The 24,509-nt window shown below is 43.5% G+C and overlaps 5 protein-coding genes and 1 long non-coding RNA gene across 14 annotated transcripts; 3 read left to right on the forward strand and 3 right to left on the reverse strand.

Moving 5' to 3' along the window:
* On the forward strand, positions 1 to 9,073 carry LOC143906905 (uncharacterized). The gene is made up of 3 exons (XR_013259686.1): positions 1 to 405; positions 7,134 to 7,425; positions 7,664 to 9,073. It is a non-coding gene; the product is annotated as an uncharacterized LOC143906905 (long non-coding RNA).
* On the reverse strand, positions 1,482 to 5,307 carry Schlank (ceramide synthase schlank). 7 transcript variants are annotated; one of them, XM_077423250.1, is made up of 8 exons: positions 5,128 to 5,307; positions 4,008 to 4,200; positions 3,651 to 3,789; positions 3,252 to 3,364; positions 2,824 to 3,154; positions 2,618 to 2,736; positions 2,382 to 2,526; positions 1,482 to 2,260 (listed from the first exon to the last, which is right to left on the reverse strand). In XM_077423250.1, the coding sequence occupies exons 2-8, from the start codon at positions 4,187 to 4,189 to the stop codon at positions 2,138 to 2,140; spliced, it is 1,152 nt and encodes a 383-aa protein (XP_077279376.1). In that variant the 5' UTR covers positions 4,190 to 4,200; positions 5,128 to 5,307; the 3' UTR covers positions 1,482 to 2,137. The 7 variants fall into 7 exon arrangements, with proteins under 7 accessions (XP_077279376.1, XP_077279375.1, XP_077279374.1 ...); XM_077423249.1 differs by lacking the exon at positions 5,128 to 5,307 and adding an exon at positions 4,937 to 5,052; XM_077423248.1 differs by lacking the exon at positions 5,128 to 5,307 and adding an exon at positions 4,767 to 4,918.
* LOC143906893 (beta-1,4-glucuronyltransferase 1) lies at positions 5,512 to 11,069 on the reverse strand. Its single transcript, XM_077423242.1, has 7 exons — positions 10,661 to 11,069; positions 9,958 to 10,302; positions 9,284 to 9,506; positions 8,038 to 8,426; positions 7,704 to 7,905; positions 6,921 to 7,374; positions 5,512 to 5,854 (listed from the first exon to the last, which is right to left on the reverse strand). Exons 2-6 carry the CDS (start codon positions 10,287 to 10,289, stop codon positions 7,162 to 7,164), a joined length of 1,359 nt encoding a protein of 452 aa, XP_077279368.1. The 5' UTR covers positions 10,290 to 10,302; positions 10,661 to 11,069; the 3' UTR covers positions 5,512 to 5,854; positions 6,921 to 7,161.
* Positions 11,070 to 11,746: 677 nt separating this feature from the next.
* LOC143906890 (uncharacterized) lies at positions 11,747 to 15,749 on the forward strand. 2 transcript variants are annotated; one of them, XM_077423239.1, is made up of 5 exons: positions 11,747 to 13,151; positions 13,757 to 13,999; positions 14,092 to 14,433; positions 14,543 to 14,773; positions 14,961 to 15,749. In XM_077423239.1, the coding sequence occupies exons 1-5, from the start codon at positions 12,818 to 12,820 to the stop codon at positions 15,215 to 15,217; spliced, it is 1,407 nt and encodes a 468-aa protein (XP_077279365.1). In that variant the 5' UTR covers positions 11,747 to 12,817; the 3' UTR covers positions 15,218 to 15,749. The 2 variants fall into 2 exon arrangements, with proteins under 2 accessions (XP_077279365.1, XP_077279366.1); XM_077423240.1 differs by lacking the exon at positions 11,747 to 13,151 and adding an exon at positions 13,184 to 13,577.
* On the reverse strand, positions 15,406 to 19,553 carry LOC143906889 (dnaJ homolog l(2)tid, mitochondrial). 2 transcript variants are annotated; one of them, XM_077423238.1, is made up of 6 exons: positions 19,307 to 19,553; positions 18,107 to 18,570; positions 17,780 to 18,043; positions 17,243 to 17,687; positions 16,718 to 16,828; positions 16,044 to 16,207 (listed from the first exon to the last, which is right to left on the reverse strand). In XM_077423238.1, the coding sequence occupies exons 1-5, from the start codon at positions 19,500 to 19,502 to the stop codon at positions 16,728 to 16,730; spliced, it is 1,470 nt and encodes a 489-aa protein (XP_077279364.1). In that variant the 5' UTR covers positions 19,503 to 19,553; the 3' UTR covers positions 16,044 to 16,207; positions 16,718 to 16,727. The 2 variants fall into 2 exon arrangements, with proteins under 2 accessions (XP_077279363.1, XP_077279364.1); XM_077423237.1 differs by lacking the exon at positions 16,718 to 16,828 and having other exon boundaries at positions 15,406 to 16,207; positions 19,307 to 19,547.
* Positions 19,554 to 21,577: 2,024 nt separating this feature from the next.
* Positions 21,578 to 24,030, forward strand: Ref1 (RNA and export factor binding protein 1). Its single transcript, XM_077423252.1, has 5 exons — positions 21,578 to 21,967; positions 22,532 to 22,669; positions 23,112 to 23,259; positions 23,392 to 23,532; positions 23,694 to 24,030. Exons 1-5 carry the CDS (start codon positions 21,728 to 21,730, stop codon positions 23,804 to 23,806), a joined length of 780 nt encoding a protein of 259 aa, XP_077279378.1. The 5' UTR covers positions 21,578 to 21,727; the 3' UTR covers positions 23,807 to 24,030.
* Positions 24,031 to 24,509: the final 479 nt, after the last annotated feature.

Here is a 24,509-nt window from a genome sequence, read left to right on the forward strand (position 1 = left end):
GAGCCTCGGCCTCACATGGGACATGGGGCAGTCCGGGCACTATGGCAGCCGGATTCGACGGAAGTAACAAAAACAGTAAAAAAGAAAAGATGTCAGGCGGCCGCGCGTACTTTACGTACGTACGAACGTCGCGAGAGCGACGAGCTCCGCCGTTTTGACCCGCGCGCCCACCGCGGCGACCTTTGACCTTTGACCTTTGACACACCGCCATGTTTATTCCATTCCCGTCTCAGGGCCGGCGCGGATTCGTTACGAGCGAAGCCGATCGTAACGAATGCAAATATTGTACGTGCAAATGAGTGCCGGCGAAGATGACGAAACATCGAAGATCGAAGCTGCGACGCCGAAAATCGTACGGGCGATCTTGCCACGTGGGAGTTTATCTCGTCGCGTGCCGAAGATAAGGTAATCTCCCGTTTTATCATTCTTGGAGAGAGGAAGAGAGAGAGAGAGAGAGAGAGAGAGAGAGAGAGAGAGAGAAGGGACAATCGTGATATTGGAGTACCATGGCGATGATGGAGCCATGAAGTATCACCTATCACACCACGGGCCCGTCCTTCGCAACTGCACTTTCTGCGTTTAAAATGAGATAGATATATGCACGTAGACGACGGAGAGAAAAGGAGGGAAAACGTATATGTATGTAATACATGTGAAAACAGGCTCGTTCTTTTTGCACGCGTCATCTTTTCTCTTTTTCTTTTCTCGTGGAGAGAAAAAGAGAAAAGCTAAACTGTGCAAGAAGTTCAGCTAAAAAGAACAAGCCGACACACACGCGTTACGTATGGTATGTACATACAGGGGCCGTATTCTGTTCCGTTAAAATCCGCTTACCGACACGTGAGAACCTCGATCACCTCCAGGGTTGCGTTCCAAAATTCACTCTGGGTAACTAAAATCTATAGTTTACGTCATGTAGTACACTATAACATTTTAGTTAACTAGAGTGAATTTTGGAACGCAGCCCAGGGAGCACGTAAGTTCTACCGTTCGCCAAATGGCGGACATTTCAAACAAGGAACAACCGTGCAACGGAGTTTGTGATTCCTTACTTTTTTGTATTATTTTATAAGTAAGGAATATATATATATATATATATATATGTAAATATATTAAAAGAGGGGCAGAGGGCAAAGAAGCAAAAAACGGGAGCGTCCGAGAATCAGCAGGAAAATTTTATTGGAGATACACGAGGACGATTGCGAGTGCTAGTATTACGTAAGAATACGTAATACGGATGATTCGTGAAGACTCGTGCATAAGTACACAACGTGCAATTTACGTAACATTTATTCGTTAATCTTATATATATGTATACATATATATAAAACGTGCCTTTTTTTTCGGGGTTAATTTTCAAGCGATATTATAAATATCGCGGAATATATATTGCGATTCGCTTAAAATTATATTGTCGCACGTTGTGAATCATGCACTAGCGCACAGTTTTGCATCGAGAGATAGAATAAGAGAGACGCGTGTGTGATTAATCGATAGAAATTTATTATTAATCGAGACGTCTTCTTATGCTTATCTGATAACTGACCGATGCTCAGAAAGTATATACGAAAATAAATACATTGTTTTCAAAGTGGGGTACGCGATATTAGACTCGGAGAGACTCGGCGGAGGTAAGACACCGAACGTCTTGGCGGCTTTGGTCCATTCTTATCTTAACTAAGCATTAAGACGTCGTTCGAAAGGAAATGTATACTTATATATATAATTAACGTCTTAAATAAGGTGACGCGTAGCGGTACGACGACGTGTTGATATTTTCAAGGTTTGTCCCTTCTTTCGTTGTCCTTAATATATATATGTATAATGCATTCATAAACGCAAATATATTTGAGACTGAGAAACGTGTGACAAAGGCAGAGCGTTGTCAAAGCGTTGGATGGGTTTTGAGGGAAAACACTACGGAAAGGGAACGGGGAGAAAGTATATATTTTAATTTTACGAGAGATTAAACAGTTATGTTAACGTTAGCGTCTCGACGTATAAGATTAAAAGTCACATTTGACATTTTATTATACTTGTAGGAAGAAAGCGTAGCAGTCCTGGCTGTGGACGTCCGGATGACGTTTCTGCCTTGGACGCACGGTTTTAAATAATAACCTATATAGCATGCGTTTTGTTAGTGGGTTTTTGGTTTCGACGTTGACTTGTTAGTGTACGTTGCGGTACTGTTTATGGGAGTATTATTGATCGAAGTGTCGGATACTTCGTCGCTGCTATTACTGCGAATATCACCCTCCATCTGTAATAGGTTTTCCACAAGAAAAGATTAGCATATAGCGTTCGTTCGTTCGTTCATTAATATCGAGAAAATGTCCCAACGAACGTGCACGCGACAAGTTATATAACGCAGCAGCACATACCTGACCAGCATTGAAAGCGCGGTATGCGATCTGAAGGATTACATACGTCCAAATTGCGTGGAGAAGCAGTAGTAAGATTAATAAAGAATTAAAGATATAATACGCAGGGAACATCGGTACTATCTTAGGCGCTTCTATAGATGTGCTGTAATATGTAATAGAATCCAAATCAGTATCACATACGCCGCACCCGAGCGACATTCACGCGATTAAACGTTAGATATACCAATACGTACCTATAAATTATCCAAAATGGATACACACCGATACGCGTTCCAATCCAGAGAATTGTAAACACGACGAATATACAATCACAAATTTTCTGATAATTTGCATACTTGGATATTTTTGCCGCCTGCGAATTAACAGTACGTATAAATCAAACGGTAGACGGCCGTCGTGCACGTGCTTGCTCCTTCGCGAGCAGTACCAGTCGTCTTACCTCCAAGAATATATCCGCGGAATCGTGCACAAGCAAGACCAGACTGCCGATCCTAGTTAGGTTTCCAACCCACGAGAAACACATGAGTGAAATTGTGGCTATGTGATGAATAAACATCTGCCAGAAATCTTTCCTTCTAACATCGAAGAATTGAGAGAAGCTTAATGCCCAGTAAAATGCCATTGATATCATGTAATACCACCATATATCATTGGTAACAGGATGATAGGGATAATTGTAATAACAATGCTTTATGTCCCAGAGCCACGGTTTGTCCCATAGGACAACAAGGCCATAGACGAACGAGTACGTATAATAAAAACATCTCCAACTGAAAAAAAAAGAAAAAAAAAGAGCGTGCGCATATACGATTTGTTACGGCGATGTTTCGGCACGCGGCAAAACGATACCGTAAGACGATGACTAACCAACTTTCACAGAATTTTGTAAGAGTAGACGGCTTGTCTTGAGAGCGACGCAGCCGAAGCCATCTCTCCACTTGTCTTTCAGACCAGTCTACGTGTTTAGCCAATGCCAAAATCTTAAAACACGATTGTGTGTTACAAACGGCTGACGTAACAGATAATATGCTTAAAAGTAGTATTTAATCAATACGTACTTCACGAGTACTATTTAATCTATATTTTAATTCTAATATTTATATCTCTTAATCGATAAAAAACTTGATCTCTAACACGTTTATCCGCCGCCGCCGTGATCATAGACCATAGGTCATGGATCCGTGATTATAACGCACGACTATATTACGACGTAGTTGTACCTATATAATACTAATGATATTAACGTTTTTCACCGTGGTCACTCACCTGTTTACGCTTAGTTTTCTTACTAAGATATGCTTTTTCTAATATCTCATTGGGTGCTGCCCTTTTGCTTCTAGTATTTTTTATACTAAGCGATCTTCCAAAGGGAGCGAACCAATACCTAATTAAAAAGTGTAATGATCTACGTAAAAAAATTAGATTATATATTTTTTATTATTTTAGAACGTCATATAATGTCTTTATCATATATTAAATATTACATTTTGCAACACCGTTCGTTGCGTGTAAACTTTTCACGAGCACGGTGACGTTACGTTCTTTGAAAGTGAAACATTACGATATATTGAAGATAAGATATAAAACTCGTATGACCAATACACGAAGACTCAAGAAACTTACCTTTCAAGAGTATATCTCATTCCTAGAAGAACAAACGCCATGGGCAGCGGAAATATTAAATGCTGATAATTCGCATACTTATTGTCTGCCGTCGGACTGATATCCTCCCATGTAATGTTAGAAGGTAACCAAATGTCCGGCGACCAAAAAGTGGCCGATATATTTAAGAGAATATTCTTCATTTCTCTGTGTCCTGCAAACAGAGATATTCATGGTGACGAGATGAAATGGCTACGAACTCGGCGTGTGGAAAACTCGAGTGATCGAAATGACATATCGCAAATAGCACGCTCGTGCTTTTTACATTTATTAAATCATCACAGCGGACTCGTCAACGCACAAGAATGCCCAACTAGCGACACAACGGTAAGACGTTTCGAAAGAAATCTGGAGATCACGCCACAGAACGTACGCAACATAAATCATTGGTGCGCGCAGTGAGGAGCACAAAGAAGAAGTACTTCTACATAAATGGACACGTAACGAGAGAGTGAGAAGGAGAAACTGACATCGGATGAATCTCGGCGAGAGGATACCCCGCGCGCACTCACCCGGAGCCGCTGCAGCCACTTGGGCATGTAACGATGGTTAACGCGCGATCCGAAACGTGCCACCGGACGGGCGAGAATGAGACGAGAGAGAGAGAGAGAGAGAGAGAGAGAGAGAGAGAGAGAGAGAGAGAGAGAGAGAGAGAGAGAGAGAGAGAGCGTGCGTGTGCTCGTGCCGTTTCTGTTAGCGGGTAAGGCGCGCGTGCGCTACCGGAATAACCGGACGGGTGCTCCGATTAGCGCCAGAATGGAGGAGGGCGACGATAAGGCCGGGCGGCCGCGCGACGTCTCACGACGGCGGCTGAGCTAGAACCCGGCGAAGCGGTAAGCGGTACGCTCCGTAACTGCCTGTCCAAGTCTCTCGTTATCATTACGACGTACGACCGCTATCAGCATCCCGCCACCGTCGCCGCCACTGCCGCCGCCACCACCGCGAGGCGCGGCTCTGACACACGCGAGCGAACGAGCCTCGTCGGCCGCATGACTATATTCTCACTGTTACTCGCTTTGACGGTCACGCCACACTGCCACTGGCCGTCGTACGAGCCAAAACACTTCTAATTAATGATTACCGCACGATCCCACCGCTATGTACGGTGTGTGCGTGCGTTCAGCGTTGAACGTTCCGGCGAGAGGCGCGCCCGGCTGAGATGGGGGCGCAGGCACATCCGATCGTGCCGGCGCGCTCCGATCTCGCAGCTGCAGTGGGAGTTCTCCCTCTGTCTCTGTCGTCTCTGTATCTGTTCTCCTATTTCTTCTCTCTCTCTCTCTCTCTCTCTCTCTCTCTCGTTTTTCCGTTGCACTGTTTTTTCTATGAACGTCTCCATGGAATCAGCAACCGAGCAACTCGACCTTCGTCGACAATTCGATATTAGCCCTATTTATATTAGCTCTACTTTCTGATTTCACTACGTCTACGTACCATTAATATGCACACTACGAAGTATGTACACGCACCTTCTGTCACTTGGAGGGAAGAAGAGAGGGAAGAAAAAAAGAAGCTGCCGAGGTTACCGGTGACTCACCGAGCGACCACGAGACCGTCGTCGGAATCGTCGAATCGATCGGCTAACGACGATGCGTGGATTCCACCAAGTTCGCTCGTGTCTGCCGGCTGGCTGGTCATTTACCGTCGTGTCGTCCAAGTTCCGAACGAGTTTCTCAGTGGATTTACCATTTACCGACGTGCGTGTCCGGCGTGTCCGCACTCGAGAGCACTCGAGAGTCGAGACGATAAACAAGAAATGGCGGGGCCCCCTGGCGGTCTCTCCCTGCTCTGAGCTCCGAGTGGCACTGACTCTAGTAGAGAGAAGCGGATCGTTAGAACTGGTTAGAACGCCATTGGGCCACTGCTGGCGGCTGGCGCGCGTATCGACTGGCTTCGTTCACGGCGACCAATAGCGGTTCGCCTCGACGCAGCCGTTCGAAACGTCAAGATCCTCATTGAACGATTCGAATCGCATGCGTTTCGCGATTCGCGCGGGTCGACGCGCGAAGATACACTCAGATACTCTCCGTGAACTCCGTCTCGCATTTTAGGGCGACTTTGACCAAACTCCAATTAACTTAATTGGCGCGTAACTCGACAGGCGACACCGATTTGTTATCTTGACATGGAGAGACGTATTAATTTTTGTTGCTTAAACATATGGGAAAGGAGATTAGAATAGAAACACTCTGACGTTTGCAATGAGAGAGCTAAATTTAAGCACGTGCGCACGTTTGTTGACGTACGCGCAATTAAATTAATCAACGGTTAACCTTAAGGTGATCCTAAAGCCGTGATCCTAACCGGTTTTTTTCAGTTTTTTTCTTAGCGCTACGCTTTTACGTGGCTTTATAGAAATGCAAATTCTTGTCTAGACGTAAAGTACGCATCAAAATCTAGGTCATGGTGGTCGTCACGTATAACAAAAAATATTACGTTTTTTCGTTTTCGATTTAACGTCGACCACCATCTTAGATTTTGATGCGTACTTTACGTCCAGCGAAGTCGTTTGTTGTTGTCGAAAGCCACGTAAAAGCGTAGTGCTGAGAAAAAAACCGGTTAGGATTACGGCTTTAGGATCACCTTAAGGTGAGACGAAACATATACGCTCTATTTTGTTTATGTGGATAAAAGTATTAATTTTCTGTAATTTGAATGAAAAGGAAGGAAAAGAAAGATTAAGGTAGATTTATATATAGATATACGGTTAAAAAGTTGGTTATAAGCGCTTAGGGTGACTTAATTCAATTAATAATCGATTATGTTAAACTTTGATCAAAGTCGCTCTTAAAAATTTAATTAAAAAAAAAAAAAAAAAAAAAAAAAGCGAACGCTGTATCTCACTTAATTGAAAGGAATTGTAGGAATATGCTTTACCTCTTGGTAAAAGAGTCCTTCATTTTCTCAGTAAAAAAAGCCTTTATTTTTGCGGTGGAAAAGCGATCGGTGCTAACTCGCATCAGCCTCTCCTATAATTGTAAAGTCTAATATAAACGTCGACATCACCAAAAAATATTTTTCTATTGGATATCAGGCACTGAGCGTGTCGAAAAAGCAGCCCTTTCTCTATATCTTTCTCTTTTTTTTCAGATAAGCTCACGGGATTTCGAAATAAGTCTCAATGCGCGCATTTACGATTGACCGGATATCGCTTGATTAGACGCTTTATCACGCGTTGGTAGATCTTCGCATTCCTCCTCTCGTGCGGCCGGAAGAACTCCTGCGTGGCTATGTTGATCTTGCGCGCTTTTCGCTTGATTCCTGGAGTATGCACTAAAAAGGCACCGTCGAGCACGACCAAGCGATAATTTAAAAGACACATCTCGAACATCTGTAAATGTGAAATAAATAACGGATTCTGAAAGATACAGAGAGTCTAAAGGTAAGCGTAACAGCTAAAAGCAAAGTACGTATTGTACTTGAGGAAATCTACCTCTTATAACCGTTTCTATCAATCAGATTAACTTTACGCGCAGTTCACGTTACTTTTTTAAATCTTTTTTTAATTCTTAGAACTAGAAAAAAAGCTAAAAAAAAAATAACGTAAACCCGACGTAAAGTTAACCCGCGAGAAATGGACATTAGAGAATCATGTATTAGAGAGATGCATTTTATTATAGGTGCTGGAGCGTGCTGTTCAAAGGGTATTTTGTTTCGCACCTGGGCCATCTTGTCCTGCTTGCCCTCCCAGGACATATCCTCGGTATAGAGCGGGTCGTCGCGCGTGCCGATAAAGACCGGCTCCCACCTATGATGCGGATATTCCCTTTTGGTGTCGAAAAGCGGTCGGATCCTACCCGGGTCCGGTCTGATCATCCACCTGGTCAGACCGGGAAATCGCTGGCAGTGCGGACAGACAAATCTGCGTGAGGAACCGTTCGATTATTTTAACGCCGCGGTCTCGACACACGGATCCTTTATTTTGATTCTTACGAAACACGAGAGAAAGCGCGTATGTCGACGATTTCAACGTGGGACATTTTTACATGTATACCTATGGAAATACACCGCCAGGCCGGCTCGGCAGGCGGCGAGCAGTTCGCGCTTCGTCGCCGGCGGCGGTTCCGTGGACTCTATCTCGAATACAGGTACAACGAAGACCACGCCGAGTTTGGGCGGTTTCTGGTGCACCATCTCCATGATGCCGGAAGCCATCCGCGCGCTCGGCAACAGCTCGATGTCCGACACCAGCACGCGGGACGTGTTCGCGACCGTTCTCGCCACATTCCGGGCGACATTGATAGGATATGTCATTTTCCTCTTCCGCCTCTCGGTCTCGGCCTGCCGCCACTGGAGATCGGAAGCGGCGCAATCGCCCTGGATGCGACTGCGCGCGCTCAGGGCGGGCGGTCGACCGACCGGAAACACCAGGTGGACGGAAACCTGCGATCACCGAGTCACTACATTGACGGCGACGTTTTAGATATACCGTATGTATAATATACGAGAAAAGAGCGGTAACGAAAACATTGTGCTATGTCCCAAACACAGACTGTAAAAGAAGAAAAAGAACGTGTATCGAAAGTATGATATATATTTACAAAGATTAGCATGCCCATAACAGTTCATTAATTTTGGACGTTCTTATTATTTTTACGTGATATTAAATTATATATATAAGATATTTTATGTACGTGTGTTAATATATGTTACGTGCCCTTATTAATCGTAAAGGAGTACAGATACGTGTGTTCGGTACTTGTACTTTCTATTTCTGTATACGACGTACATACCGTCTAATCTGATTTTAATTAAAATGATTTGTATTCCACACGGCGTTGAATGACTATGCTACGTACAAGCAGGTGTGTCGATATAACGGAATACTTACGCATCTATCATGCTTTCACAACGGACTTTTATACTAGGTTCTTTGTCACCGCATGTCACATAAATCTGCATTGCAAACGTACTTCAACCGTAAGAAACATTAAAAACTGAACTACGCCGTGTACGCACGGTCTACGCTTGATTATGTAAACTAATAAAATAATTTTCACTAACGGACTACGAAGTTAACTAATAAGAAACATTGTCTACAAAAAGTTTCGCTTGTATGATAATAAGGTGTTGTAATTTTTTTTTTATACAGGTGACCTAAAAGTGCATCGCGCGCGGACTCCCGCGGATACCCGCGTTATTAACGAAAGCGTGAACGACTTTGAGGGTCAACAGGGCGTTATACATTATATGCTTGATACACAGAAGATTCGCGATCGTGACGTAAAAGTTGAGGAGACCTTGTACATGGTAGGCTCGCAACGACAGGCTCGATCAAGCTGAGCGACAGCGAGGCCGGCGTCGAGGCCTGGCGCGAACACCGCCAGGCTAAGCGGTCCCTCCCACCGTCTGGCCAGCTCCACGATCCCGTAAACCTGATCGGCGGTAGCGTGTGTGGACATAGTGACTTGGGGCAAACTGTCTGTCGCTTCGACGGCACCAAGCAACACGAACGGCAAAACCCTGCGCGAAGAAAAAGACGTCTCGCTGTCGCAGCAAAACCGCCGCGTGTGATACATTCGACGCCCAAACTTTTCTCTCACACGGTACCGTGCCTGATATTCAATCCTTTTATTGTTAAAATAGAAAAACCTTGCTGCGTAACGTCGAATGTATAGAAGCCCAACGTTACAGCTAAAACAACGTTAATCTAATCGTTGAGATAAAATGTTGCCGGTTGCGGTAACGTTTCAAGAAACGTAATCTCAAATAAAATATTAGTATTCTTAAAATATAAATCTTTTTATCACGATGATGATTAACGAAATCTGCTACGACATAAAATAGATTTTGTATCGGCAAAATTTTTTCCGTTTTTCATGTTGAGCATCGACTTTTGGCCGCAGTTAGATGTAGGATTACGTAATGTTGTGGAGAAAAGCAACGACACGCTCTCGTAGACGCGTGCCTCTACCTGTAGGGACTCTTCTCGCCGCGTTCGGGGCTCCAGGTGAGCTTGGATGGTGGATAGGAGAGGACGTCCGGCAGGCCGTGGTACCACCTGCAGGCACTTTCGTTGCGGGGTTGCCGACCCGCCATGTACATGCCCGCCGCGTAGGCGGGCGGTCCTGGTGGACCACGGTCCGCAGTATGGCTACTGTCCAACGTCGAGATACCACCGTCATCGCGAAAAATGAGCGTCGTCGTCGGCAATCGAAAGTCGTGGCCGAATAGCAGACGAACGGCTACCAGGAGGGACAGCGCCAACGTCGGCCATACTAGTAGCTTGCGAGCGAGGCTGCGCATCGCGCTTTCTTATCTGAGACGAGGTTTAGATTTTAATTAACACGTACGTCAAAAGTACGCTTCCTATGTCTGTCTCATTACGTTATGACTAGTCAAAGATTAAAACGCGCAAGGCGCGAAAGTTCTTCTATAACCTACGTCAGAGATTGATACCATTTTGGTAACGCTGAAATTAATCTTTCCAGGAGTGAGACACGCCTGCAGCGCAAGGCTAAAATGGATCATTCTACATTGCTCGGTATTCGGTTGCTGTCTAATTTTTAGCAACGTGGAAAGGGATTTTGAGGGGAGTACGTTTAGAGCACGCGAGCGAAGTCAGCGAAGCTAGAATTGACAAGTTGGCACGGAGAGCTGAGTCCGTCTAAACGCACCTCGGTTATTCCCCAATCTCCTCGTCGATCGAGAACGGTGGAACGATGCTCCATATTAAGTACAGGCGCAAGCGGCGGGTTCTCCGCGAGGAACATCCGCCGTCGAACTTGGTCGAACTGGACTGGCATGAACTGGCACTACATGATGTTTTAGCGCTGTGCGCGAAGTGTCGCAGATCGATGCCGCGCAAACGCGTTGGCAAAGGCACAATACGCGCGGCCGAGATACTAGCTGATGTGCGTGCAGGCGGAACAGGAAAAATAATGCCACTACGTGCACATAGATTTCAGCCTGGCGTATGCTCCGACGTTTCCACTGGCGCTGAAATGTATCTTTACATTTATATTAATATATACTAAATGTATACTATATAATATATATATATTTTATAACAATCCCCTTTATTTCGATTTCAACATATAATTTTTAAACGTATTATATTTTATAGTTTCTGCAGCCTCTATATTAACATAAAAAATAATTTTTTACATGCGGGTCAAGGAACCTCGAATCTAATCTACGATCGTGGCAACACGAACGTATCGAGCGCGAGGACAATGTACGCGTAGACAACAAGGTCAAATGATCGACACGTCACGAAGAGAGCGTTTACCAACGGTATCAGGAAGATATATGTTGCAAGGAGAAGACGTTTCCCTTTACATGTGTGTAAACTGTAAACGATAAAAACTATATCGGAAGTCTGTAAGCGAAGTTTGACGTTATATTAATTTTCGATTTCTACGTATCGCCAAAGCTGGATGATTCGTACGTCGTACAGGAGTCGGCTATAATTGGCATATCGCGTGACGCATTATAATAGCCCTACCGTAGTTGCGGCATTATAGTATCGAACGGGAGCGGGTTTTACCGTGCGCGATCACGCGGGATCCATCGCGGGAGCATGTCTATAATCGTAGGTAGGACACGCGTGCACGTTGTTATAGACAGAAAGTGGCGATATGGGAATCGCTTAAGGGTCGTCGTCATTGATTCTCAAGGCCGCGCTCTAATTTTAGCAGTTCACAGGAGAGAGGAGAGTACATACATACATACATACATATATATATATATATATATATATATGTGTGTGTGTGTGTGTGTACCTACACATCTCACACTTCTTCCGGCCGTGCCGCGGTGCAACGCGCCTAATGCACGAAGATTTCGCTCCACGGAGCCAGTATTTCTTCAAGTTTTTGAGATGTCGACGCGCAGCGTTTGTATAGCTCTGCCTCTTTCTTTATTTATCTTTATTTATTCGTTTTAATAAGTAGTCAAGTTTCGAAACACTCGCGGGACTTGGTCATGAGGTCAGATAAGGATATGTGTTTACGAATCTGCACGCGAGGAATATTAAACGTGGATGACGCGTGTGAGTTATAACTTTGAAATATACGATGGAACGTGTGGCTTAACAAGTTAAATATTGTCGCCATATTTTGGTGTATTAATGTATTCAACAGTGTATAGAGATAGCGGTTAGATTATTAATGGAACACAAAGCATGTTTCCGTGTAAAGCTCATCGATCCACAACTCCTATATGTAGTACATGCTTATGACGAAGCAAAAAACGTCCCCCGAGGAAACAAGTAAATTAAAGTTGTGACTGACAGAAAAGTTTATCAAGATCGAAAGGTCGAATCTATCCGCGAACGAAGTAACTACCTGTATGATGATTAATAATGTTTAGCACACACGCGTGACCGACTGAAAATAAACGACGTGAGATAAAACGCTGTAATTATACATATATGAGACAGAAATAAGATCACACACAACGTAATAGATATATTACGACATACGTCTCCGCGTAAAATCGCGTTCGAGGACTACGCTCAAATAAAAGAAGCCAGCGGAACGTAAGATTTCTCTCTGAAATATTGAAAGACGAACACTTGACGTCTCGCGCGGGATGACGCGCGTCAACAAGTGCTCGGGGATCGCGCCGTGTCCGTGTTGAGGGAAATCTCTTGGAAAAGTGATACACAACAATCACGTTGAAGTGAGTAAAAGGCGTGCAGCTTTCCCGTCATCAATGTTGCGTGAAATATGTACACGTGTACGTGTACGCGGCCAGAAGATCGTTAAACACAATCGTGGAGCCTACGGCGGTTCGAAGTGTTCGAACACGGCTCATCTTGACCTTAGCCGATGGACGTGCCCCTTTTCCCGCGACCACCGGCCATCGGTGGTGTCACGACACCCCTCAGTGACGTGCCGAGCGTCGCGACGCTACCACGCGTCCCGGCACCCGTTGCGACATCCGTGCCGCGCGTACGTGGACGATATGCCGTACCCCTGCGATCCTCCTCAGACACCAAGAAGCGGCGTCGCCGCTGCAGGAACCTAGTCCATCCGTGGGTCAGGACCGCGGCCCTCGTCAAGGATGCCGCACGTCGTCGCCGCACTGAGTTTCGCATGAGGATGACGGAGCATCGCGCGAACGACGAGGGGGACGACGACGACGATGTCGTTTGCAGCATTGGTATATAGATATGTTACGTGATTTACGTTCTTAAAACCATGCATTTTACGTGATGGACGTTTTGTACTTATAATACACACGTAAAAAAACGTGTAAAAAATCGATGCACGTTTTAGAATACGAAGTCAAGCGTAACGTATACGTTGTAAGCAGCTTACAAAATATTCTTAGGTGATGTATAATATTCGTATAAATACTTCATATAAAAAACATTGAAAGAAAAGTATACGTATTCGATATCAGGTAACGAGACAGTATAGTTACATACGCAGGAAGAGATGGTATAACTTTTTCAGTAATACACATGTCACGTAACTTTCAATCGATCAGTGATGCGAGTTTTGCTACGGCACGCTATCGTCGAGGCTATCGTCGAGGCTATCGTAAACTGCTTGAGAGGAGGAACGCGCGTTGACATTTTCTTTAGTGCGTGAAAAATAATCATTCTTTAAATGGACTTGATTTACTGCGCGACACTTTAAACTTAAAAAAAAAATTACGGCACGTTTTTAGGATACTATATTTCAAAATATGTCTCGTATATCCGTGTAAGTTTTCTGCTTATGTAAATGCTCTTCTGTTTATATACAAATGTTCAAAAATAGATATTACGGACACACCGACCACGTTGTCTTCGGAGATCTCCCCTCGCTTGAAAAACGGCGTAATACCGACAAAAAACTGGACAAAGTCCGTAACTGTCCAGACTATAGAAGGCGTACCGCTGCGATTAAGATTTCTGCCATCTCTCAGAGACATCGAGGAGGATAATGGAACGTCCTCAGAGAACGTCTCGAGATTTTGGAAGAACCTGAGATTTCTGGGACGCGTGTCGTTATCGCAATTCGGTACGAGCTAGCTAAACGTATTATGTAACGTTTATCTGTTTAAGATTTTTTTCATTGAGCAAATTTACGTGATACGTTATACGTTGTCGCAGGTCTTCTGTGGATACTCGTGATATGGACGGTGGCAGGCGCGGCGGCGTTCTGCGCCACGGAAGGACCTCGCGAACGCGAACAGGTCGTGTCGCTGAAGAATATGCAGAAGGCGTTAGCGGTCGGTTTGGCGACGGAGTTGCGGCAATTGCGGACAGAGCAGGATCAGGCGGTGGAGCCGTTGTGGCGCGACAAGGTCCGCCAATATGTGGCCAAACACGAGGAACTCCTCTTGCGCGCTGTCAGTTCCGGCTACGGCGAAGGTGGTACGAGCGGACAGCCGGGACAACTGTGGACATTTCCCGGCTGTGTGTTGTTCGCCATATCGCTAATTACTACTTTAGGTATGTTACGTAGGCTAAACAGTTCCGACTGCGTCGTACGAAACGTTTTAGGTACGTACATGAAACGTGTATCATGTTCTCTGTCTTAAATGTTCTGAAACGTTTACAGGTTTTGGAGCGCCGGTTCCGCGAACCAACGCTGGTCGTACGGTAGGAGTGATTTTTGCCGCTATTGGCATTCCCGCGCATTTCCTTCTTATACTAAATTTTGGTCTCTTGGTGGCTTTTCACCTACAAAAATACGCGCTTATCAGACGAGACGTGCAACTCAGCACGACGGACGCCAACTATTCTAGACGGATGCCGAGATGGATCAAAATACTGTCGTTCTTTGGTTCAGGTAAATCTTTCATCACGAGTCTATATAAAACGTTGTCTCTTTCTCGTCTACTTTCTTGATTCGTGCTACTCGCTTACTTTTATTTCAAGAGTTGTTTGAAATAAAAAGTGAAATATTAAAAAATACGTGAATAATATAAAATGAACATATAATAGTACGTAAGAAAACTTTGGACGTTCCATTGTAGTCGCTTACTATATCTTGGGAGTCGTGTGCTTCGGAATAGCGAGATCGAGACCGATCGCGGCGAGTGTGTTGTTTCCGTTGGACTTTACCGCGGCAGGGGGTCTTTCTACTACTGCCGGTCACGTACGGATACTGTACGGTCTGTATTTGGAAGGCGCTGTTACTATCGCGGCAATAATGGTAGCTATCGTACGAGTATCAGCAACGCAAAGTCTTACAAACATTGGACTGAAATACGGCCTATTGACTGAAGCTTAATCAGTTGAAACATTTTTCAGCTTCTTGTACGTACATATTTCGTCACGGTTCCGTTTATCATGTTATTCTGCTCTACCATAGTCAATATTTGTAAACAAAAACAAGTTGACGAACGTACACGTTACCTTTGACTTCTGGCGTATCTGTACGTACACACGTATAAAAAAAATACAGATTATGCAGATATGTACGTTTCAAATAATCTTTTATTTCGCAAGATAAAACGCGTACGAGCTACATGGTCAAACCAACGAGGCTATATCTTCGTATAGCCAACATTTTTTGTATGATTTATATCCAACTCGTTGCTCGTAAGACGAGAAAAAAAATGAAGATCGAAGACGCCACACGAAAGAACGTAAATACGTGCATGTCTAGGTATATGCAAAGAGATACGTGTTGAACAGAATTTATTTTACAAATATATCGTCGTATATTTTACAAACATCATCTCACGAACAGATAACAGCTATATTTATCTTCATGTACACTTTATTTAAATAAGATGTAATAAAGACAACGTTGTACGCTACGATACGACTGTACGGCTATACGTTATCTAAGCGGCATTAGGCTGGCATCACTTATTCGCTCGTAACGATACGCTTCATGCTCGTTTTTTTTTTAACTTGATCGAAAGTGTACATACGTTCAGGCCCAAACTCCCATTGTACGGATGATGCTAGCGTATATACGCGTTACGTATTAGTAACGTAACAACACAAGCAGCATTTTCTAGATCTTTACAGCGTGCTTTTGACGCTCGCGATTACTGGGGCACTTTCTGTCGTTGCATTCCAGCGTTAGTGTCATTTTTGCCAACGACGTCTGACGTATCTTTGGTATCCACGGACCTGTTGTTAAGAGGTTTGTCTCCTGGATGCTCGGGCTCAGAAGATGAAGACTGGCGTTCGCACGTAGGCGACGTTCCTAACGCTCGTCGTATAGCGTCCACCAAGTGCAATGGACCTGAATAGCACTCTTTCGTACCTGTAAACAACGTTGTACGTATCGACACATCGTTCTAATATCTTTTGTTAAGATAAATATTATATATGAATGTTCGAGAAGCCTACGTGATTTTATGGAGCGTTTATACGGGTGACTTTTACGTTGTGGCAAATACGTCTCATCAGATGGAGATAATTTCACTAACGAACGACGCAACTTCAACGTTAAAAAATCTCGTTCTCGAATATAGTTTGGGCGTGGTCGGAGATAACGAGTTTAAAGACGCGTATTACGGAACGTAGGCCTATTATTTTCAGCCGAACTTGTGCGGTTTCATCTTCCCTCTTTCTCTTCACGTTGACGAGAAAAAAAATAAAAAATAAACCGTGTAGGAAGTTCAGCTAAAAAGAACAGGCTTTTTTTATTTAGAGTCCCCGTTCCGAAACATTCTAATCTACACCGTCTAGTTATAACTGTAGAATATACGCCGTGTATATTTACAGTAAATGTATCATAGATATAACGTATGTGTTATCTAGTTCTACTTACACGTCGTTCTTTACCCAAATATAACTTTTTTAATTTTTCTAAGTAGACCATCATTCTGATCATTTTGAACCTCTTGTCTCGCTTGAGTTTGCACCTTTGGACCTGCCGTACCTAGAAAAAACATTGGAGCTACTAATGAAGATTTTACTTGAAAATATGACGTTTACATTGACGTAGTTATAAATATATACGTCTCACTCAACGTTCTGTTATCGCAAAACGTTCGGTATACAAGACGTTTGAGTTTTATTTCGAAAAACGCCAATGAAACGCATTTTATAACATTTTAACGTGTTTTATTTACGTAGTACGAGCAGGTACACAGGGAAAAACTCAAGCGACGCATACGTCTACGGAGAATACGCTAGTGCACGGCAGAAACGGTAGTTCTACAGTACCATTAAATGATAGACGTCACAACGACAACGAACGAAACGTACAGTTCGCTGAGAAAAACTCGAACGAATATAAAATCGAAATAAAATACGTAAAAATGATGATTTACGTTTCATCGCTTGTCCTTACCATCCGTTTTATACGTTACACCGTGTATACTGCCGGGAGTGTTGGTTTCGAGTTCGGCGTACGCTTGAAACAATGCTCGCTGCTTTTCCGTCATGTGTTTAGGCACGGTTATCTTGACGTTTACGTAATGATCGCCGTAACCCATTCCGTCGACCTTCTTCAATCCCTTGCCGGTCAAACGGATTCGCGTGTGGGAAGACGTACCCGGCATTATTTGTATAGTCTGATCCTCGTATACGCCCTCCACTCGTCGCGTACCACCCAGCACCGCCTGCGCGAGGGAGACTTCTGCGTCCGTGTGCACGTCGGGCCCGTCACGGCGGAAGTACCGGGACTTCTCCACACGGAATGTCACGAATATCTCTTTCCTGCCCAGTGCCATACGGATCGTTTGACCGTCCTCTACTCCGGCTGGAACCGGCACCGTTATTTTCTTACGTTGTACCTATAGAACGGCAGCGTTTAAAACACACGACGTACGGCACGAACGATAACGAAAATATGACGTATAGACAGACGCGAGAAACATTCTCTCACCGTTTGTCCTTTCGCGTTGCACTCCGTGCAAGGGAACTTGATGTGCATTTTTGTGCCTTGACAGTACCGACAAGTCGAACTCATTACAAAAGGACCGGTAGATATCGTCTCCATTCCCGTACCGTTGCACGAAAAACATTTTGCTGGCTTAGTTCCTATCTCGCAGCGCGAACCTCCGCATTTCGGACAAGTGTCCACTACGTTCACGTTGATATCCTTATTCACACCTCTGGCGGCTTGAGAGAACGTTAAATTCATTATCACCTGTAAGAGAAGCGTTCGTTACACGCCGTTCGTTAGGAAATACGGTGACGCGTACTTGCATACCTCTTGAGCTGCCCCAAAACCGTACTTTGTTTCTGTAAAATCTTCAAAATCACTGAAGGCCCCGCTTTGGAACCCGGCGTCGCCGAATATTTTTCTGAATAACTCTTCGGCATTAATGGTCGATCTATATTGCCAGTGTTGCGTGTAGCTCTTGGGTCCCCCTTGACCCTGGCCCATTCCCATACCCATTTGCTCCGAAGTTGCGCCCCACGTATCATATTCTTTCCTCTTAGTATCGTCGCTTAATACTTCGTACGCCTCGGAAACTTCTTGAAACTTCTTGTTGGCGTCCGGATCTCCTTTATTCGTGTCGGGATGATACTTTTTCGCGAGTTGATAATAAGCCTTTTTTATGTCTTTTAACGAGGCATTTTTGGAGACACCCAGGATTTCGTAATAGTTACGCCTTAACACGTTCGTTGTTAAGTGTATGGCCCTGTGTGGTTGCACTCGTGTTCCTATGTCTGAAATGGATCGTGGGTATGACTCTGGTCTTTTTGTTATTATTTATATATAAAAGAAAACGAAGAAAACGAAAGTATAGGTTTGACTTGTCCGAGTATCTAAAAATATAGGGCAACGTAGTTGATTCCGTCAGGACGTGTTAGACCGTTACACAGCTATAACGACAACGACGGGTATCTTGAGGGACGTGAAAGCTCGTATATGTTTCTAGAATATCGTTACTGGTATATCATATGGCAAACACGACTGCAAAAAAAGCATTATATACTGTTCTTCCTACGTCTAGGCGGAAATAAATCGTGGCGCTGAAGGCTTTCCATTATTAAAATATTAAGTAAAATATAGATTTAACTTGTTTGAGTATCTAAAAAATATAGAACGGCGTAGCTCCTCCGTTATGCATCAGTTGATATTTATACGAATATTTATACAGACAGATAGAGATACGGGCATTCCGAAGGAAAACAGCTATAGCTTTGTAGAACAGACTAGTATGTCGTAATATATGACAAACGTGTATATACACGCGAATTTGTAGGTTACGGTCGATGCCGTGGGAAAACGCCGCGCATATCGGACGACAGGACGTGACACATCGTGCGGATGGAAACTCGCGCGGTTGAGGATGAGGAGGTCGTTGCGCACACCGGCGAAAGCGGGAACGGAGTTTTCGTTGGACAAAACGAGAATGATGTAATATATAGCGAGGTTCGAGTGCACGAGGGTGTATCTTACTTTTTTCGCGATTCCAGCCGCCGAAAGTCGACGCGACGCGCACCACGTGTCGCTGGCACGCGCTGCCGTGCTGCAAAACGTCGCGCGAGATCTTATTCAGCTTATTGTTCCCGAGCAGATTGATGGTCTTCGGGCGAAGAATCGCGGCAAGACCCTTGCCGGTCGCCATGTTGCGCGAAAGCCACGAAAAGCGCATGCAAACACATGAATGAACACATGCAAACGTTGCAAACGCATGGCCGTGGCACAGAGAGAGTACGAAGACGTAAAGGCCTTCACGCACGACGCGACAGAAGACGTAAGACGTAAATTGTAAGGAAATCCACCAATCAGAGTCGACTATTCTATTCCCCTCTTTAAGAAAGAATTCTCCTTGAGCTCGAAGAATAATCGAGTGTGAGTGGTCTATTTTCTTAAGTACGGCTTTAAGATTATGACTAAAAATTTGTTACGTGCACGGGCCTTAATAAAAATAGACTGACGCTTTCAGCACGAAAGCGCCCAAAGCAAACGCAGCCATTGAAACTTTTTCCTTAAGGTGATCCTAAAGCTGTCTGTAATACCTACACTCGTTTTTAACAATATTTGCTTCGTATAAAACGTCTACAACTTGATGTTACAAAATGAGGGTGCAGGTCCATTCAGTAGACATCAAGGAATATCATACCGCATTTGTAAAATTAGGCTGAGACTCCAAACAAAAAAGTTAAGCGAAAAGTACGCGTACGTGAACGTAATGTACGTATGTATTACTACGTTTACGCGAGCGTTACTTCTGTAGTAACTTACGATATATCACTCGTTTACGCGGAGTAAATTATCGCAAGTTACTACAAAATCTCGTTTACGCAAAGGAAAATCCCGTTTACGCGAAGGAATTATCGTAAGTTACTACAGAAGTAAAGCTCGCGTAAACGTAGTATATGTATATTATCGTACTTTTACTCGAAGCAAATATTGTTAAAAACGAGTGTAGGTATTACAGACAGCTTTAGGATCACCTTAAGGTGAGCGTTCATAAGCAGTAAAATGCAGCAGCAGCAGCGAGCAGCAGTTTAGTACGTTCCTAGAACGTACTAAGTAATTTCTAGGAAAGTTTAGTACGTTCCTAGGTATTTTCTAGGAACGTACTAAACTGTTGCTCGCTGCTGCAGCATTTCACTGCCCATGAACGCTCACCTTTAGGGTTGGTTTATAATAGCCGTAACCGTTGATTTAAGCCGTAATCTTTAAGAAATTGACCAATCACAGTCGAATGTGGGAAGAATAATCGACTGTGATTGGTCAATTTCTTAAAGATTACGGCTTAAATCAACAGTTACGGCTATTATAAACCAACCCTTAGAGCGGAAAAGTGAAAAGTAAAAAGTTTCATGTAACTGTCTTTTTCTATTGGTATTGAATAGAAAGAGATAAACTTTCACGTTTCCGTCCTAGGGGAAAGATACATAATCGATCCCCTGGGCTGCGTTCCAAAATTCACTCTAGTTAACTAAAATGCTACAGTGTACGTGACGTAAACTATAGATTTTAGTTACCCAGAGTGAATTTTGGAACGCAACCCTGGGCACGTATTATGAAACTTTTCAGAATGGATTCTGATCGGACGTGTTCAGTTATTTTCTAGATTTCTATTGTTTTTTCTAGGGAAAACAGAAAAATTCTGATCGGAATTCATTCCGAACAAGTCCATAATAGGTCCCCTGGATTGATTAAATTTCAATCGAATCTCAATCCCAATCTGTAGTCCCACGTCGAAAATTTACTAAAGTATTTACGATTTTATTGGTCAAAATCTAGTAACGTTGTTCACTTATTGCACTTTCACTTCGTGAAAAGATACGTAAAGGTGCCACGTCATGGGACGCTGAAAAACAGCGTTGATGCCAGCGTCAAAAAAGAGAAGTTTGATTTTTCCAACTTCAAGCGTCAAAGCCAAAGCAGCGCGAAGACGCCGAACGTTTGACGCTGTTTTCTTTTTCCGGACGTTCACGTGACGCCGGCGTCACTTGTGGTCCGGCGACCTTCTTGCCGCTGAAACGGAGCGTCGAGCGTCAGCATGAAAAGGCACCTTAATAGGCCCACTGGGTTGCGTTCCAAAATTCACTCTGGGTAACTAAAATCTATAGTTTACGTCACGTTGTACACTGTAGCATTTTAGTTAACTAGAGTGAATTTTGGAACGCAGCCCTGATCTCTGGTGCGTATACTGTGCTCCGTCTATATATTCTTATGTCTATGGGCACGACCCAGTAGTACCCAGGATACCCAGCTTGCCTCGCGGCGCTGTTTCGGGTTCATGTTCATGTTCATCTTCGTTCTACCTATACCGCCATCATCACGAAAAGCGACAGTGAGAGAGGTTGATTTACCGCGGTGTTTCTTTCGCGTGATAGTTACGTCCCCGCGCAAGCTGTACAAATGAAGATGGTGGATAAGATTGAAATGAGTCTGGATGATATTATCAAACAGACCAAAGGGTCTAGGGCGCGTGGCGGCGGCGGCGGCGGCGGTGGCGGTGGTGGTGGCGGCGGTAGACGCGGCAGAGGCGCCGGCAGCTCGCCCCGTCGAGGAGCACGTAGGGCACAGAGAGCCGGTGGTGGCGTCATGCGAGGACGCAATCGCGGTGGTATTGCACGTAGCTCTCTACCATACACGAGGGTAAGATATCCAGCTTATCCGCGAGCTTTTGACTATTGAATCTTTTCGTATTATACGACCAATCTTCGCTCCATTTTCTACGTGTGCATATGCGCGCGCGCGCGCGCGCGTGTAGAGCTATGTGCTTGTATTACACATATGTGAAACGGAGTAACTTCAAGTATTCACCTATATGACCATTTACAACTTTGAAAGATGTGTAGATGCCTACTTACACGAAAAATGCTTGATTTCTAGAGTTTTCTCTGCTTTCCTCCTTTTTTTTCTTTACATATACTTGTATAGTTTTTTCTCGCTTGTTTATGTGTAACTTGACTTGCGTTTAATACAGAAAATATATAACAATACAGTTAAGTGAGATAAAGCTCATATCTATGAGGCGTAGTTTGTGTGTTGACTACTTACAACATATTAAAAAACAGCTTTCTCCACGGAGTCTACAGCAGGAAAAGTTGTATCGTATCATCAGTTGAGGAATATTACGGAAGGAACAAGATTTTATTCATTGATAAAGAATATAATACTTTTTCAACAGGGATTAACACGTTATATTTTATTGTACAGGGTGATGTAAACAGTGCTTGGAAACACGACATGTTTGATGGTGTAAAGAAGGTTGGTCGTGGTGCAATAGGCAATGCAGGAACAACCAAACTTTTGGTGTCAAATCTTGATTTTGGTGTATCAGACTCAGACATACAGGTACGAGAATAATGTACATGAGATATGTTTTGTTTAACATCGTGAGCACCACGTACGCTCAAGTTAACGTTTCATATTGTGAAACCATTTTCTTCTTTCACGTTTTAATATATAAGACGCTATCGTGATAATATTTTTAACGACGAATACTTTTAATGTAATAGAAATATTTGGTATCAGTTAACGCGATACTGTTGACGACAGTGAAGCAGTTGATCACGCGACTAGATAAAACAATGTTAATATCGTGTGGCGCTAACGGCACGGATATGTATGTACTGGTAATCCACTGGTATATCGACATCGTGCGTTTTATAAAAAAAAAAAAATGAATATTTTATCGACGACCGCGTAACCTACATCACGGCGTTAACTTTGATGTAACGTTAATATTACGTAGGATTTTTCTATATAAAGAACCAACTATACGGATGTTTTCCAGGAATTATTCAGTGAATTTGGACCTTTAAAATCAGCAGCGGTACATTATGATAGATCAGGTCGATCTCTAGGCTCTGCTGATGTCATATTTGAAAGACGGGCGGATGCTATTAAAGCAATGAAGCAATATCATGGAGTACCGTTAGATGGTACGTGTTATTTGAAAAAATGTACACACGTCCATTTTTGTGTGCGACGTGTGACATCGTACGTACGATCTACGTACGCAAATATTTCGCCGCTGTTATTCCACGCGATAATATATAATGTATCATCGACAGGTCGTGAAATGAACATACAAGTAGCTACTTCCGAACTACCAGTCACTTCTGTCCGTGGTGGCCCGAGACTTGGCGGTGTTACGTATACACAAAGACCTCAGACACGTTTTAGGGGAACGCGTGGTACAGGATCTGTTAGAGGTAACCTGATACGATACTTGACACGATATATTTTCTCGATACTTTTGTTATGCAACGTAACCAATGGCAAACGTGCGAGAACGAAATAACGAAATATATATATTACATATAGAGCGTTCTCGTTAGCTCTAATGATGTACGTTTATGGTATGGATTAAAAGGTCGTGGGAGTGGTCGGCGTGGAGGTAGAGGTGGCATTCGACAAGCGACAAAGACACCTACGGCCGAAGAATTAGATGCAGAACTGGAAGCTTATGTGAAAGAAGTCAAGTAACGTCACAAACGTCTACTGTATTCAGCGTTGGTTCACGCTGACCAACACAATACACATCGTGTTGCTCTTTCTTTCATCAAATATACAGTTATAAATACAATCCTCGTAAGATTTAGTAAGATAAAAGTTATAAAACAAATTTAACTTAGTTTTTATTTTTGACGATTCTCTCGAAACGTGGCACAGCAAATTTAACAAAATCTTTGCGAACATCATTCGTAGAAGTTTATAGATCTTTTTAAATGAATAATATAACAATAATATAACAAGAAAAGTGAAAAAAAAAAACATACCTATGATTGTAAAGACTGTATGACGTTGTATGTACTACCGTGCGTGTGTGTTCACCAGATGAAAAATACAATGAGATACATCTCGAAAAGTTGTTGTTTATCATCAAAGTACAGAACAGTGCTTCTAGCCCTCACAATCTGATTATTCCAAATGCTATGTCAACGATCAGAACGTTATTTGCAACACCCATCTTTAGGATAAACGTTACTGCGGGATTTTAGAGTACAAATGACGATATATAACATTTTTGTAACTTGTGTGTCCACTCTGTGGCGTGTTTCTTTACTATAAATATAAGCCGTATATCACTATGCGTAGTGCATAGCTAATAGTGGCGTAAGGCTGTGACGTACTGTGTTAACTAGTCGGATATTGACGATATACTTTACGGCAGTGATGGATATGTAAG

The sequence above is a fragment of the Temnothorax americanus genome, unplaced genomic scaffold, assembly GCF_048541705.1.
Source record: "Temnothorax americanus isolate GAGA-0224 unplaced genomic scaffold, ASM4854170v1 Scaffold77, whole genome shotgun sequence".
NCBI lineage: Eukaryota > Metazoa > Arthropoda > Insecta > Hymenoptera > Formicidae > Temnothorax > Temnothorax americanus.

What these genes read in the sequence shown, in the direction of transcription:
- LOC143906890 (XM_077423239.1), top strand. Translation starts at nt 12,818, where the DNA reads ATGGACGTGCCCCTTTTCCCGCGACCACCGGCCATCGGTGGTGTCACG. An exon ending in CGATGTCGTTTGCAGCATTG is followed by an intron (nt 13,152 to 13,756) that starts GTATATAGATAT and finishes GTTCAAAAATAG; the next exon opens with ATATTACGGACACACCGACC. An exon ending in ATCGCTAATTACTACTTTAG is followed by an intron (nt 14,434 to 14,542) that starts GTATGTTACGTA and finishes AAACGTTTACAG; the next exon opens with GTTTTGGAGCGCCGGTTCCG.
- LOC143906893 (XM_077423242.1), bottom strand. Translation starts at nt 10,289, where the DNA reads ATGCGCAGCCTCGCTCGCAAGCTACTAGTATGGCCGACGTTGGCGCTG. An exon ending in GCGAGCCTACCATGTACAAG is followed by an intron (nt 8,427 to 9,283) that starts GTCTCCTCAACT and finishes CGGTGATCGCAG; the next exon opens with GTTTCCGTCCACCTGGTGTT. An exon ending in AGCAGGACAAGATGGCCCAG is followed by an intron (nt 7,375 to 7,703) that starts GTGCGAAACAAA and finishes TCACATTTACAG; the next exon opens with ATGTTCGAGATGTGTCTTTT.
- Schlank (XM_077423245.1), bottom strand. An exon ending in CCGCGGATATATTCTTGGAG is followed by an intron (nt 2,737 to 2,823) that starts GTAAGACGACTG and finishes GTTAATTCGCAG; the next exon opens with GCGGCAAAAATATCCAAGTA. An exon ending in CCATTTTGGATAATTTATAG is followed by an intron (nt 2,527 to 2,617) that starts GTACGTATTGGT and finishes TACATATTACAG; the next exon opens with CACATCTATAGAAGCGCCTA.
- Ref1 (XM_077423252.1), top strand. Translation starts at nt 21,728, where the DNA reads ATGAAGATGGTGGATAAGATTGAAATGAGTCTGGATGATATTATCAAA. An exon ending in TATCAGACTCAGACATACAG is followed by an intron (nt 22,670 to 23,111) that starts GTACGAGAATAA and finishes GATGTTTTCCAG; the next exon opens with GAATTATTCAGTGAATTTGG. An exon ending in TGGTACAGGATCTGTTAGAG is followed by an intron (nt 23,533 to 23,693) that starts GTAACCTGATAC and finishes ATGGATTAAAAG; the next exon opens with GTCGTGGGAGTGGTCGGCGT.
- LOC143906889 (XM_077423237.1), bottom strand. Translation starts at nt 19,502, where the DNA reads ATGCGCTTTTCGTGGCTTTCGCGCAACATGGCGACCGGCAAGGGTCTT. An exon ending in CGGCTGGAATCGCGAAAAAA is followed by an intron (nt 18,571 to 19,306) that starts GTAAGATACACC and finishes GATCCATTTCAG; the next exon opens with ACATAGGAACACGAGTGCAA. An exon ending in GTTTTGGGGCAGCTCAAGAG is followed by an intron (nt 18,044 to 18,106) that starts GTATGCAAGTAC and finishes CTTCTCTTACAG; the next exon opens with GTGATAATGAATTTAACGTT.